Source organism: Daktulosphaira vitifoliae, unplaced genomic scaffold (genome assembly GCF_025091365.1).
Source record: "Daktulosphaira vitifoliae isolate Bord-2020 unplaced genomic scaffold, ASM2509136v1 Scaffold_3, whole genome shotgun sequence".
Lineage (NCBI taxonomy): Eukaryota > Metazoa > Arthropoda > Insecta > Hemiptera > Phylloxeridae > Daktulosphaira > Daktulosphaira vitifoliae.
In genome coordinates, this window is record NW_026099574.1 from 7,311,211 (window position 1) to 7,327,860 (window position 16,650).

General features: G+C 30.4%; 2 protein-coding genes across 2 annotated transcripts; one reads left to right on the top strand and one right to left on the bottom strand.

Annotated features, from left to right (window-relative positions):
- Positions 1 to 1,402: 1,402 nt before the first annotated feature.
- On the bottom strand, positions 1,403 to 4,646 carry LOC126903061 (dual specificity mitogen-activated protein kinase kinase dSOR1). Its single transcript, XM_050681006.1, has 9 exons — positions 4,505 to 4,646; positions 4,157 to 4,306; positions 3,871 to 4,099; positions 3,701 to 3,813; positions 3,519 to 3,627; positions 3,264 to 3,440; positions 3,015 to 3,201; positions 2,772 to 2,941; positions 1,403 to 2,709 (listed from the first exon to the last, which is right to left on the bottom strand). Exons 2-9 carry the CDS (start codon positions 4,255 to 4,257, stop codon positions 2,590 to 2,592), a joined length of 1,206 nt encoding a protein of 401 aa, XP_050536963.1. The 5' UTR covers positions 4,258 to 4,306; positions 4,505 to 4,646; the 3' UTR covers positions 1,403 to 2,589.
- A 270-nt stretch (positions 4,647 to 4,916) lies between these two features.
- LOC126903071 (60S ribosomal protein L17) lies at positions 4,917 to 7,699 on the top strand. The gene is made up of 5 exons (XM_050681035.1): positions 4,917 to 5,033; positions 5,193 to 5,281; positions 5,344 to 5,478; positions 5,544 to 5,739; positions 7,481 to 7,699. The coding sequence occupies exons 2-5, from the start codon at positions 5,201 to 5,203 to the stop codon at positions 7,624 to 7,626; spliced, it is 558 nt and encodes a 185-aa protein (XP_050536992.1). The 5' UTR covers positions 4,917 to 5,033; positions 5,193 to 5,200; the 3' UTR covers positions 7,627 to 7,699.
- Positions 7,700 to 16,650: the final 8,951 nt, after the last annotated feature.

Sequence of the window (16,650 nt, forward strand, 5' to 3'; positions counted from 1 at the left end):
GCATTCGGTAGCCGTTTTTACCATGAAGACAAATCCAGTGGTCAAATTTTTTTTTTTCAAATTAAAGTACATTACATTAGCTTTAATTTAAGATATATATAAAAGTGTTAGACCTTCCGGAACATTTTCAAAAGTTAAGTTGAAAAAGTTAATTTTTTGTGAAAAAGTTGTCATTTTAAATTCTCTCTGAGGGCAGAAAAAAGGTGAAATTTACAAAAAAAATATACCAAATGATAGGTAAAGACATCAAGCATCTATAAAAAAAAAAATTATATTCATATGTTCATTTTTGAAAAAGTTACGGCAGTTTTAAGTAAAAAAAATTGAAAAAATTTCGAAAATTAGCGATTTTTAAATTTGTAATTTTTTTGGAGGTTTCCCCCATTTACGGGGAACGAGGGAAATTTTTTCAATTTTGAAGGGTAATGTNTTTGGAGGTTTCCCCCATTTACGGGGAACGAGGGATTTTTTTTCAATATTGAAGGGTAATGTCTTTGACTAGATAAGATTTTTGATCTTTTGACGTATCGTTGAAAGAAATCCGTTCGGTGAGAGCTGAGAAAAAGTGGTAACAGACACAGAAAAAAAAAAAAACATCATAGTAAAACCAATACCTTCTCAGCTTCGCATCGAAGCTAATATTTAATTAGAGTGTCCCACGATGATCTTACAATTTACTATAAGAATAGTATATGGATTTGTCACATTTTGGTACACCTGTATATAAAAGAAAGTATTAAACAATTAATAATCAATACACATGTGTGGTTTTAACGCTTTTTTATTTTAAAAATCTCAATTTTGATATTTTAAGAATTTCAAAACAAATGATTAAGCGACTGAGTAGTGTTGTAAGTTAGAAATTTTTTAAGCCATCAGAAATTTCTAATAAACATGAAAATTTAATAAAATTAATTTATAAAATTGTTTTTATGATCATTTTAAAATAATTCATTGATAATAATGTTTGGCATCAATCATAATTATAGTCCGTATAAAATGCATCTAAGAAGTTTATAATATATTAATTAATATTAAACATAATTAATTTAAAAAATATTAATAAAATTATGTTAATTTGATTGGTTATAAGATATGAATTAATCGATTATTATTTTTGATACAATTGGCTAATTCTGGTCAATCCATAGGAATTCAAATGGATTATATAGGATTAGAATAAGGGACCAAATCATCATAGACATAAACCTTACCACTAGGCTTATAATTCAGAACCCAATACACTTTCATATAGATTGATAACGTGATGTGTGGCTGAGAGAAACACGGTACTGTGTCATATATTTATAAGTAAATAAGTATTTACACATTTGTAAAAATTACATTTTTAAGAATAGTCATTGAAAAAAAATTAAAAGAATGAAAGAATAAAATAAACCTGTTTCAAATTTAAATTTTTTTATTTAAAATTTTTCTATAATACAGCATTTCATGAATACTAATAATAATTATTATTATTATTTATGAATAAATAAATGACAAATAAACTGTTAGGATATTTAGTTGACACTAACATGTCATAATTTAGTAATACAAAGTTTTGCTGCTCCTGCTACTAAGGCTCCCACTAGCCTAATGATATGCCAAGACACTCAATGTCATTTATATTATAAGTTATACTACTTATATGTAATTAAATAAATTTAATAAAATATAAAAAACAGATAACAATTAGTTCATTCACAAAAATTATCAGTTTCGTATTATAAGATAGGGAGTTATTGCACAATGAAATGAAATTGTGGTATTAACTATAGTAAACACAAGTTTAATATAGGCGTAACTAAATCAAAATGAAGATTTATATGAACATTATTATTTTAAAATATTTTTAACAAAATTAATTAAACCATACAGTATGTTTATTTGTTCCTCCTAAAACAGTAGCAAGAACAAATAATAAATAAAGTAAACTTAAGATAAAAACATGTAATAACAAATTATTTAGAAAAATAGGATTATTCATCAAATAGATGATTAGTATAAATAAAAACTACCAACTAAAACAACACAATTAAAAATAAAAATAAATTAACTTCTATTAAAATGTAGTTAACATTTTTATAGATAGTAAAATAAAAAAATAAGAAAAAAATGTAATAGAAAAAATTTATGAAATAGAATCTTTTTTATATACATTTTGGGTTAAGAATTTAAAAAAAAAAATTTAAATATGAAAATGTAATAAGTATTGTACTAATGATCAAATTGATATTTTAAGAGGGAATAGAATAATAGAACAGTAGAAAAACCCTAATTAATTTTTAATAATATCACGCTTGTATTAAAAATTTGCAATCACACATTAACTTTAAAAAAAAAAAATTAAATAAGAATTACACCCATAAATTAATTTGAGAAGTCTCTAAAATTTCTTAATTTAATCAGAATAAAATTTAAAACTTGTAATTTACACTTTATTTATTTGCTATATTAAAATGAATTATAATAAAATAACTTGGCAAAAGCGATTATATGATAAAGCTTGGGAGGTGCATCTCTCTAGACATTTCTGTCTACATAGGAGTCTGCAGCAGTGAGCCGTTGTATTAGGAGCAGTGAGCAGACTCATGAGGCAGAGTTGGATGCCATCCTTGTAGGAGTAGTTGGAGTTAATCCTTTAATTTTACAAACCCATCCAGCAATGTCAACTGGTTCACTTTCAGCTTTTCTAATCCATTTATGGTCCTAAAATATTAAAATGCATTAACTTACTTTACAATTACAGAAACACAATAAAAGTACCATACCATAAGCATTTTAAAATCTCCTCTTTCATTTGGATTTTTTTTTAAACATCTATCAACAAAATCTTTAAATGCATCAGTAAAAATACCGGCTGGTAGAGTTGGTGGTGGTTCATTAACAATGTAGTCAAGAAGTTCAAAAATAGCCATAGGTCTAGGTCCATTACCATTTGCTAGAAAATTTTACAAAATACATTTTAAACATTTTTTTTTATCATTTAAGTTTTTAAAAACTTATAAAATTACCAAACACGTCACCCTCTGAGTTTTCCAATGTTTCAGATGTTTGTGATCTAGGACCAAATATAGAAGCCAATGTCTTAGCATCAGGTGCAGGTATTGGATACATACCAATCGCCATTTCAACTAACGATAAACCCAAAGACCAAATATCACTTTGTAACGTATATTGTGTTCCTTGGAGTCTTTCAGGCTTAATTTATTATTTAAGTTAATACAATGGAACATAATTATTTTTTTTTTAGTATTACTTACAGACATATATGATCTGGTTCCAACAAATGAATTAGCCATTGAATCAATTAATTGTCCAGATACTCCAAAATCACATATTTTGATTTCTCCAGCACTATTTACTAAAATATTACTAGGTTTAACATCTCTATGAATAATTGAATGTTGTTCCCTCAAATATATAAGTCCTTTAACAACCTGAACATTAAAATTATTGGTAAGATATTAATAATCAATACAAAAAATTAAAAAAATAATAATAATAAAAATACTAACAGCTGCTGTGATGGTCCCAAGTATTGGCTCTGGTATTCGAGTCTTTTGTAAAATGAGATCTAGGGAACCACCATCCATATATTCCATGCATATGCTGATTTCACCATCACTAAAGTTATTTGGAGTTTTATTCAATTTCATATTAAATCATTCAAAAAACTAATTTTAAATTTAAAAATTACCTATAAAATGCTCCATAAAATCCAACAATATGTGCATGGTTACATTCATGCAAAATTTTGAGTTCTCTAATAATTTGTTTTTTTATAGCAGGTTTTACTTCTAGATGAATTAACTAGAAACATGTATTGATATTAAAACTAAGAAAAAATAATCATGGTTGTGTATTTACTTTTCTTGCCATTATCAATCCACTTGATTTATGTTTAACTTTCATCACTACTCCTCCATTTCCAGCACCTAATTCTCCATCTTTCATTTTCTCAAAATCAGCATCACTTAATTCTCCACCAATTTTTTCTTTTTGACATAAAAACAGTTCCATTCGTTTACGTTGTTCATCGTCCATCCCAACGCGATCTAATTGTTCTTGTAAACTTACAACACTTAACTTATCACATCTGTAAGTAAATAAAATATATAAATTTTTGGAGTAAATAAAAAAATAATCTAATTACCCTGCATCTGAAGCTGCTGACAATGGAGCAGACGGAGACACTGGCTGTGGGTTGTCTGTTACACCAGGCGGTAAAGTTAAATTTAACTTATTCTTAGACATTTTAACTAAATGTATAATGGAACTGATAGACTATCACCGTCTATAGTCTCTATAATAAACAACTTTTTTTAGATAAATGCAATAATTAATGAGTTAAAAAAGTACATTAATTAATAAATAAATAATAAATTTAATCAATTTAAATTAAATCTAAGTTAAAAAAAAAAAGGAATTTTGGAACTTCACATTGAAATATCAATCTTAGATAGCTACTACTGTATTTAATATATTAAATTGAATTTCTAACCTGAATATGAACTACTCTTGCAAATTTTAAACCATAGTAATTTTGAGTATAAAGCTTAAGAAGCTAATCAGTTATTAGTTTTTTTGTTATCTATAATCGGCTCGTCGCTATGAGTAAATATGTTGAGATCTCTTAATTTACATGTTATCCAACATAATTTTCTTAACTATTGTATGATATATAATCTAATAGAAAAGCCAACATCAAAATATTTTTTTATGAAAAGACATCTCAATATTAATTTAATGATAAATTAGCTAAAAACAATTTGTTAATATGATAACTTTCATATTATTTGAAACGGGATTTTATTATCCTTAATTAATTTTAAAATCAACACATAACTTTTTAAATCTTCTTACAGTATATACAAAACTTATTTTTCCTCATTTACACAATTTTTTTTGTTTAGATTGGCTGTACTGATGATAACCTCAATTTGTCTATAGTATGTCTCGTCCGCAAAACAAACAGAACTTTTCGTTGAACGTTCTAATCGTTAGTTCTTTTAATTTCTTTAATTTTTAAGGTAAGCATGTAATATTTATCCATTTCCATCCATATAAATATTATAATTTTTATTATTTTTACTTCAACGTTACTAATATATTTAACTATAATTTTATTTATTGCTCTATAATTCCGGTAAATTTTCAAGTTTAATAATTTTTGTATTGTTTTTGTATAGGCCCAACCATGGGTAAGTATGCTAAGGAACCGAAAAATGCAACCAAGTCGTGTAAGGCCAGAGGTTCTAATTTAAGGGTTCACTTTAAGGTATGTTTATTTATTGTATAAGTTAATTATTTTACTGTAAATGAATCAAAATTTAATCATAGAATACCCGAGAGACAGCTAAGACTATCAAGAAAATGCCTCTTCGTCGTGCTGTACAATTTTTAAAAAATGTCAAAGAAAAGAAGGAATGTGTACCTTTCAGAAGATTCAATGGTGGAGTAGGACGTTGTGCCCAAGTATGTTTACTAGTTTTGTGTAATATATATTATTGAACCATGTCTAATAAGAAATTATTTTTAAGGCTAAGCAATGGGGCATGACTCAGGGTCGTTGGCCAGAAAAATCTGCTGAATTTTTGTTGCAACTTTTGAGAAATGCAGAATCTAATGCTGATCTTAAAGGTTTGGATGTTGATAGATTGTTTGTTGAACACATTCAAGTAAACCGTGCTCCTTGTTTGAGGAGACGTACTTACAGAGCTCATGGTCGAATTAACCGTAAGTTATAGAAAATAAAATGATTCATTAATGTAGATAATGATTCGGTTATTTGTCTGTGTGCTATGTTTTAATTTTACTTATGTGAGAATTGTGTCGTTTTTATTTTTATTAAATTTTAATCTTTGGCAGCTAGGCTTTAGCCCTTTAATTGACAAACTGAAAAATTTATGTCAAAATAATAATTTAATGTTTTTTTACTTTTGTTAACCTGTGAATTTAAAAAGAAAAAACAATTTTTATATTGTGATGTACATATTATAGTTATGATTTATTTAAATAAGTAATTGCATAAATTATAATGAAAATAACTTTAATAATATTGAAAATATACAATTTCTGTGTCTGTGTCTCATGAGAAACAAATCAAATTATATATATATATATATTTTTTTTTTTGATTGGCTTCATTAAATTAAATTAGTTATCTTACCATCCATTATTTTATTTCATATACTTATTTTGATATTAACTCTTGATGTATTTTTGTTAGTAATATAAAATGTTAAATTCATATAAAATAATTTTCCTGAAATATTACATATTTTAACTATTGTTTAACTGGTTATTTAAAAGTTTGAATTGAATATTTTTCCTCTTAACGTTACATACTAGTTTTTTAAATTATGATAAACTTCAGCTACTTTTAGGCAATAAGCACAATAACTTAATGAGAAGTAATTTCCTTCAACAATTGTTATTGAGATAATTACTATATTTACATTAGTTTTTCTTTTTTTTATTGTAATTTTTAGTTTAATGTTTGAAATAAGTTATTTCAATTTTTTAGATTAGTGGTATACTTTTGCTAATTTTAATTATTGCTGAAGTGTGTTCCTTTTATTCTTACAGTACTGTTTTATATAAATTTTATATTAAGATGAATTATTTTAATTTTCAACCTTCTTTAAGATTTATATTATGTGTTACTTTATTTTTAGCATTTATATTAAAACAAAAATTCATAAAATTAGCTTTCAAATTTGAAAAAGATAAAAAAATAATATTTGAGTATACCTAATTGTCAAACATATATGGCGCTTTTGCATTTAAAGTATGCTACGACTAATTATTTTTCTGACTTGATTGTATGGAAAAATTTAATTTAATTATTTTTTCAATAATTATGGTATTAATACAATTTATAGTCATTCAATAACTACATGCAGTAGCCAGTTGGTAAAATTTTCAGGGAGAGCTGAAGAAGTTTTATTATTTTATAGTATAAAAATTTTTCCTTATATTCAAAATTTATTTGAAGTACCATTTTTACTAAATAATTTCGGTTATAGCAATTACTTAAGGAGTTTAGACTTGCAGCAACCCCATTAGCTACCCTGACTATGGCAAAAATTATTAATTTTATTTAAGTTGCATTTATTTTTTACCTATTAATTATGTGTCAGTACTAGATATATATTTTTAATTTTACTGTTTACAATAAACTTCCTGATTAATTATTTCTTATTAAATATTAATTTAAATAATATATGTCTGGTATTGGTTAAATAGATAGTGTTATATTTTATGTGTATCCATTTAACTTTTTGATTATTAAAAACATCAATACAATATTAAAATCGCTTTTTAGCCTATCTGCTCAGATTTAGTAACATCAAAATATTAAATGATTCCTCTTAGCCCTGATCTGTAATATTTAAATCTAAAATATGAAATGGTCGTAATGTTTAAATTTATTACTACTTTAATTGATCTGTATTATTTAAATTTTCTATTATAGCTTACATGAGTTCACCTTGTCATATTGAAGTTATCTTAGCTGAAAAACAAAAGTTTGTTGCTAAAGTGCCCAAGGATGAGGCTGAAAAGAAGAAAGTATCCAAAAAGAAGTTAGCTAGACAGAAGGAAAAACTGATGCAAGAATAATTATGATTTTAAAAAATGACAAATATAAAACATTAAAAACAAAAAAAAATCTAGTGTTTTTATTTTGAACTTATTTAGTATGTTTTATTTCACAAATCTTAAAAATAATTTAGCTATACAAAAATCTTGGTTATATCTTGACATATTTAATATTTTTTTAATTTATTTTTATGTACTTTATATTTTGCTTATTGAAAAGTACGTACAGTACATTTGCGTATATAATATATGAAATAACAAATTTGGTTATTAAGATCCTAAATAATTCAAAATGATATTTTATTTTCAAATCATACAGACAACTAATAAGAAAGGCTGAGATGTGATAAAATTCTTCCATGTTACCACACAGTTATTCTATATTTAAACATTTTTTTTATGTTAAGTTTTCAAAAGTCAATTTGAAGGTTAATTTTTTTTTAATAAGTAAATTATTATTGAATTATTTTAGGGATACAAAAAAATATATTTTTTTTATCCTACCTTGCATAACATTGCTTGTAAAGTATTTTCTTGTTTAATCCATCTAAGTAATGTGGTGCTAGGCTCATTTATGCCAATGTATTCGTACACTAAACCATTATTTATCAAAAACGTGACAAATTTCTAATTTCTAATAATTATTATGTGTCAAATAGGTTAGTTTTATCATATGAGTGAATTTGTCTATTTTTTATGTATAACAAATTCTAACAAGTAGTAATTATAAACATAATATTAAAAAATTAAAGAAAATCTTATTTCTAATAATTACATATATGTAACTAATTTTATTACTAGTTATAAATTTAAATATTCAGCATCTATCTTCCTCTCTCTCTATACTAATATATATTATACTGGTTTTAAAATTAAGTTCATATATAGTTTATATGCATAGCTCTACATATGCCTAGTGTAAATAAATAGATTATACAAAATATAAATAGATAAAAAACTTGATATTTTTCATTATTAATTAATATTTTGATTAGATCATATTTTTCAGTAATACAATATTATATTGCAATTGAAGTTAAAATGATATTAAGAATAAAAAACGGTGGCACAGTATGGAAGTGGCATAGTTGGAACAAGTATAGATGATATCTGTCAGTGATTAAAATCACTATCATAAGAAACGCTTTGACGCAAATCTGTAGATAGTGTTTAATTTTAAGAAATTGGTAGATTATTTCAAAAGCAACAATAACACTTATTTCCTTAATTTCATTCCGGTTTGTTATTATTTTAATGATTATAAAATATGAATAAATAATAATTATAGTTATTAAATTTAGTATGAAATTGATATTTAATAATTTAATATTGTAATTTTTATGGAGATATTTTAAAAATAATAATGTAGTTGTATATTTCTTTACTTTTAACGCATATTAAAATTTAAAGGGCTTGATGCAATACTTTTCAATAAAAAATGTTTGTTACTTATAACAAAGTTTTATACTCTGGACTACAAGGAACTTTCATCAGAAACAAAAATATACTTTTCTAAATCAACTTTTTGTGATGTTTTCAAATGTGCAATTAGACTTTTTCTATCACTTCTAAGTTTTAATATTATTACTTATTATTAAAAAATAAATATTAATATATAAAAAAATAATTAAAAAAAAAAAAAAATTGTTTAAAATTAAAACTGATTTTGATTATTAATATATTAAATATATAGAAAATGACACTTTTAACCTATTTTTTTAATCTTTTAAAGTTGATTTTTGTGAAAGTTTATAAGAAAAAAAAATTTATTACTATAACTTTTATCTCAATTTGCAAGTTTAAAATTGATATCATTAAATAGGAAATTTTATGAGAATTACAAAAATTGTATCGTTAAGATTAATCTGCAGTCAAGAAATTTTATAATTACTATTTATAGTAAATTTATCAGAATAGCTCAATATTTTTTTGCATTTTTATCGTAATAGATAACTTAAATAATCATTTAAGTAATCATTCCCTAATAACTTTTGGTGTTTAAAAAGATTCTACAATTGAAATATTCAGAACTTAATTAATTTTTATGATTTATTTTAACTAAAAGAACCAATCAAAATAAAGTTGTTAAAAAGATTTACTTAATTGAGCGTATTATAAAATTTGATTATAATTTTAAAAATCCATTGTTAATTTAGGATAAACTAACAATCATTTTTTTTTAGAAATGATTTATATAACAACATGTTACCAAAAAAATTGGAATATTATAGTCTAGTAGCAAACACAAATAGAGTAAAAAAATGATTTAATTTTGTAGATATCAAATTATCATATCAAACTTTATTCTCCAATAAATACTTTGAAAACATTAGAAATTAATGATTTTAATTGTCCTTGCCATACGCGGATTGGAATCTTGTACCCTAAGTGCGTAAGACACAAGTTTTACCGACTCGGCAACCGTACGTCGCGTCCGCTGACTGAAAAAAATGGTAATTTAAACTAGTTCAAATCTCAAGGTTATTTTTCTCAACTTAAATTATGGAAAAGAATTTAAATAACTAGAAACGAGCATGTATAAACTGCTAGGAACAAATAAAGGATTCATGATCATTTGGTTTTATGTTACTATCTTAGCCATTACTTGGGTGATATTCAAGCGGTATTCAGCTATTTCATCGATAAACCTTTTCTATGATTTATCGATGATATAGCTAAAGCTTCCTCTGTTGATGCAAAAATACATTCGAGGTCGTTGTATCTAATGTTATAATATCGCAATACCTGATATATGATCATAGAGGTTTTTGTTAGTTGTATCGACATCAAAAAATGATTTTAACAAAAAACAGCCAAATTTTAAACTTAAAAAAATCACTTATTGCTTCTCAATTTTTTTTACATATTATTCATCAGCATGAAAAACTAACCTAATTAGACTAAATTAATTGAAATAAGGGTATCCGGTACACTAGATTTATACAAAAAAAAAAAAAAAAACAAACACGAACATCTATTTATTTTATATTTTGATATGCCTTAGAATTTTAATATGAATTTTAGAATATAATGTTTTAATAGGTGAAAAATGAATAGTTACTATTAAGACACCATTAAAAATTTAAAAGATAATGATTTAATTTAGAGAGTTGATACTTGTATTCAAAAGTTCTTAAACACGAAATTAACAGGTATGAATAAACTCTGACCCATAAAAAATTAACCCTGTAATAACACTGGCCTGGAATCGGTTCCTTAAATTCGAAATATTATTATTTTTGTATTTATCAAGAATTTTAGCAGTTGTGTATAATGAAAAAATTCATAGTTTAGTAGCATTAAGATATTTTCATAGACAGACATTGAAGTAATTATGGGAAATATTAAATAGTAATTATCGAATTCGATAGATAGTTAATAGATAGATAATTTGATAGTGTATGCTTAAACTAAACTATTTATTTGCATAAAAAAAATATTTGATAGTTTAAAACGCTCATCACTACTTTTCTCTAAATGAAGATTTTATATGCATTATTTTTACATGTAAGCTCTCCTAATCACTCAATTTACATTTTTCTAGCCTACTAAACATTTTACCATATATCCACATATATTTAGACATATTAATATATAATTGTGAGCTGACGCATCGGATTCGTTGCAGAGTCCATCTTTAGAGCGATAGTTACATGTTCGTGATTTTAACTATACTGTCGGCTTAGCTTGTTTACAAAAATGTTTTTATATTAGTTGATAACTGATAACATCGATGTTGTGTCATTTGTTGTTGTTGACAACTGATAGTTTGTTGTTTACATCCGGTTTTTGTTTTTGTTGCTGTTTACGGTATCCATCTCATCTGTTATAATTATCTGGATATTTTTCGATGATCTATTAGCAAGAATTGGATACCTATCATACACCAGGCAAATATAAAATCAACAAACAACAATGAAAATAGCTTAATGTGAGAAAAAACTGCAATTAACATAACAGAAAATTGCCAGTGTATAGAAGGAAGAGCTAAATTCCAAGAATATTGTAAACAATAACAAAAACAGGATGTAAACTAGGGGCGGACTTAGGTATGTGGGAGCCCCTTATACATAAACAAGGAAATATATTTTTTTACTTATAAAAAAACAGTTATTATCATATTTGTGATACCAATGTATACCAAATTTGTGGGGGCCCCTGGGCTGCAGCCCACTCAGCCCTTCCCTAAATCCGGCCCTGATGTAAACAACAAACTGATAGTTGTCAACAACCACATGACAAAAACAACAACAAATGAACAACATCGATGTTATCAGTTATTAACTGATATAAAAACATACCATAAACAAGCTATGCCAACAGTTACAACCACGAGCATGTAATTATCGCTCTGAAGATGGACTCTGGAAAGAGTCCGAAACATCAGCACATGAAAACGTGGATACATCTGTAAACGTTTCAAGCAGTAGATGTATATACAGGGTGGCCCACCACTTACTGACAACTTAAATAACTTTTGATCCAGTTAATATTTTTAGCTGATTTTTTTTTTAAATAATAGTTATACGTTAGGTCCATAGCTATATCTCAACAATTAATTTTTTTTACATTTTATTAAAAATATTATTTATTTTTAAATTTTAAATAAAATGTAAAAAAAAATCTAAGATAGCTATTTTGTAGAGTAGAATTTAAGAAAAATTTTAGTAAAAAAATATCTTGATAATATTCAGTAGTGTTTTGAAGTTTGTGAAAATTTGAATTTTCATGTATTATTTTACGGTATACGTTTATAATTTCTAAATAGACATTACAAATGTTTAATATTTTTACATATTATTTACATGATATTGATTGTTATCGTTATTAAATTTACAAAAATTAATCGCGATAAACTAATAAAGACACGTACGAAATACATGTTACCTATGAATTAATATTTTATTATTTCATACTTAATAAGCAGCCAGTAATTGTTCCCTTGTCCAATCGGACATTACCACAAAGGAACTGTATTCGTCTTCGACCAAATCACAGATTTTTTCCAGTTTAGCTAAAATGTATTGTTTTTCTGTTGGCATGACGTGGAAATTGTACGATTCACCGTATGATGCATCCTTTGCGTGGGGCGTGGGGAAGTTCTCGAGATAAGTCTCCAACACGTCCTTTGTCGGTATAAAATATGTCGGTAGACACCCGTACTCAATATTAAACGTTTCCAATTCATTGCTGCCCGACAAACAAGGAATGCAAATTAATCTTATACGATTTAATGTCGTTGAAGTTATGTCGATTTCTATATCGTTATTAGAACCTCTGAATGAATAAATAGTACTGCGATTAAATATAATAAGAGCGGTATTTAACATTTTCAACGCTTCTCGAACGCGATCTACAGGCACCTCGACGTTCGCGTTTAATGCGTCGTAGGCGTAAACGGCCAACAATATAAAGAATAGTGATGGGCATAATCGAATGATTTCGATAATCGAATGATTAGTAATCGAGACATTTTCATAATCGAGTGAATCTCTCGAAAAATCACTCGAAGTTAAAATCGTCTACTCGTATGATAAGAATAATCAACTATTATTATTTATCGAGAGAATCGAAAAATTATTCGAAATATGAATAAATATACCTATAGTAAATAATTATTAATTTAATTTTGCTTTTTTTATTTGTTGGTGTTTATTTATAATTATTATATTAAACTATAATTTAGGAATAATAATAACAATAATATATTAATAATGCATTATTAATAAGTGCTTTAAATAAAAGACAACTTGTTATTTTTATTATTTAATAATTATTACCTATATTTTAAAAAAACCGATAACAAATTTAAAAATAAAAACATAAGATAAGGTAGCAATAGCCGGCTTGACCATCATAATTAAAACACCTGATTCCACACCTAATTGATTTTTCATAAATTCACAACTAGTGAGAGAATCAGAACTCAGTAGTTTAGCCAGTTCAGGACAAAACTTTGTTCTAATCGTCACATACTTCCCAAAAATGTGACAGATAAGGTGTTGCCATGAGTAGCGATTGAACGAGTTGAAAATAAGAAGACTCGAAGTCAACAATTTAATAATAATTCGACTATAATTTATGCTAAATAAAAACTTAAAAATAGTATTCTCTCGTTTCATCGTTTCATGGACATCATTCGAAATAACTTTTATTCGATTATATACATTTCAAGATCAAGAAATCATTGTTTTTATAATAAACGAGAAATCATTAGAAATAATCACTCGATTATAGAATAATCAATATTATTTAAAAAATCAGAATATCTCGATTATTATCTCGATTGTGCCCATCACTAATAAAGAATACCTTCTCGTACGATAACGCATTAGTTCTGATAACCCGTGATAATTGTCAGCCTGCACGTATTTCCATAACGAATATCCTTTCCAGGTTTGAAAAAGTTTATCTGTCGTTTCGTCGGCACCAGTGTAATTGTTTATTTGAAAAATGATCGCAACCTTGATGGTTAATTGAACGTAAACCCAACCCAACCAATACTTTTAGAGTACTTTTCTAGTCCCTTTAGAGTCCCTTCCAGTTCCTTTAGAAGAGTACTCAAAAGGTTTTGAAACCCAACCCAACCCAACTCTAAAAGTACTCTAAAGATAATCTAAGAGTACTGTTAACGTATTGTTGAAGTACTGTAAGAGTATTGTTACAGTTGTGGAAGAGTACTCAAAAGGTATTGAAACCCAACCCAACCATAACTGTGGCATATATCTGGCCCTTCTTCAAAGGGCCGATAACCACGGCTTCCGTGCGTGGCACTTTAGACCGCAGCTTCGCTGCATTTTGGCTCCTCTTTGTTTGTGTAGGTTTAGGCCCATTCGCCGTATCCTCCTTCTTCTTTATAATTCCTGCCTTCCTTCCTACAACTGTGGACCACAGCGGTTCAGTGGGAGTACCTCCCGCATCCCCTTCTGCAGACCTCGCGTCGTTTGCCCGGTTCGCCGCTCTCTCGTCAGTCTGCGTCTGGGTAGGCGCGACTGAATCGGAGACCGGATCTTGGACAGCAGGGCGCTTTTTCTTCCTCTTCCTTTTTCTATCCGTCACGTTGGTTTCCTTCGGCTTGACGACCGGTGGATCCTCGACGCCGGTTTGCTTCCCAGCTTCCTTAGCTAATTTCTGGGCTACTGCCTCTGCTGGGGCTTCCAGGGGGTTCCTGGACGGTGGAGACGCTCTTTTGCGTTTCTCCTCGTCCAGGATCTCCTCCAAGCGCTTCGTCGCGGTTTGCACCTCCTTGTGCACTCCCATTCCGCGACGCTTGTCTATGACGCCTCGGAGCACGGCCACTTGCGCGCCTATGCTCTCCATCATAGTCGACGTCACTTCTTCCGACGGGTCGTGCCGCTTCTTGCGGCATGGCCGCACTGAGCTCCTCAGCTCGCTGAGGGCCTGGCATGACAGGGAGATCTGCTGAACGAGGTACCCACCTGGAGTACCTCGTTCATCAGGCTCCCCTCGACTTCCGCCGTTCTGGCAAGTGCGACGACGTGGTTGAGGCCGACGTCAAACGTGGCCTCGTCATCGCTTTCGCCTTCTTCCCCCAAAAGTGCCCTCCTCTTGCCNCTCCCCCAAAGGTGCCCTCCTCTTGCCAGGATACCGCAGTGTGGGAGATCTCTCGGGCAGCGGACTCATCGCTGGCGAGTCCGTTCTGCGGCGGGTTGATGAACCTTCCCCCAGGGACGGTTCTGCGCTATCAACCCGGTCGCCCGTCCGCATTTCCTCGTCGTCATATACCACAGCCATGGCATCCGGAGACGACGGCATTTCCAGCTTCTTTTGTCCTTCCTCGTACGCCATAAACTCAGCGGCCTGACGGAGCCCGCGCCCCATGCTCCTCATTATCCCGCTATCGTTATGGCAGGATAAGAGTTCCGAGGCGACTAGGCGGGCTACGCCCATTAGTCGTTCTGCCGCAGGTTCTCCTCGGCGGCTAGCTATACATTTATCGATGAGCTCCGCTCTCTGCTCGGGCTCATCGATACCTTCTAATGGGTCATATTCCATGACCCTTTCCGTGGCAAACGGACGTCCGTCTTCCAGGTCCTTCTGCATCAGCTTCAGCACCGTGGAAACTGAATTGCGGAAAGATTCGATCGTCCGGAATTGGCCGCACGGGAACGAATCCCGGGGCGGCTCAACCGTCTCCACGCCGTAGAGCCAGCCACTCCATCTAGCGAATTCTGATTGGGTCAGCGGCATGTCGTCGCGAAAACGATCACGCACGCCTTCCCAATCTTCCACCATCTCCTCGATGGTAGCAAGGCCACCAGCACTTACCTCAGTGACCCGAAGGTCACTGGAGGGTGCCTGCTTGGCATACCCTCCGACAGTTGCTTGGGCGCGAACACCCCCTGGACCCTGCCTCACCAGTCCAACGGCTTCGATGCAGTCGCTTGATGACGATCGGGTCGAGCCTGCAACAGCACTCTTCCCAGCCGGCCCTGGAGTCTCCGAAACTCCTGGAACGGTAACTGTATNTCAAGGACCTTTATCAAGAATCCTCAGCCTACAGGATGTCCAACCTAACCGTACTCGGTTAATCGATGTCAGGCGATGGGCAACTCTGAGGGGCACCTCACACCTTGCATACCGCCCTTTGCCGCCGGTGTTCGTGTGGACCGTGATTGGTCCCACGTGCGGAGGCCGTTCTCCGTCAGGAGACTTCAGGGCGGTGCAAAGTGCTCGGTGCACGTCTCGCTCCTCCTGCCACTCCTCCACGTCCAGGAGAAGGACAGTGCAGGTCATCGAAGGTCGGTGAACCCGCACGTCCATCTCCTGTAGGGCCATCTTCAATTTGGCTGCCAAAAGGTCCGCTTGTTCCGCGGTTCCCCGGACCTCCAGTAGGACGGCCCCCGCCTGGGTTCTCCGGGTCCCGGACACTTCAATGCCCAGGGCCCGAAGGTCAACAGCAGCCATGGCTATNTCCGAAGGTCAACAGCAGCCATGGCTATACCCATTACCGTGGCATACTTTTGACCTTCCCTTAGGGGGCCGATCACAACTGCTTCCGTGCGAGGCAGTCTGGTCCGCAGT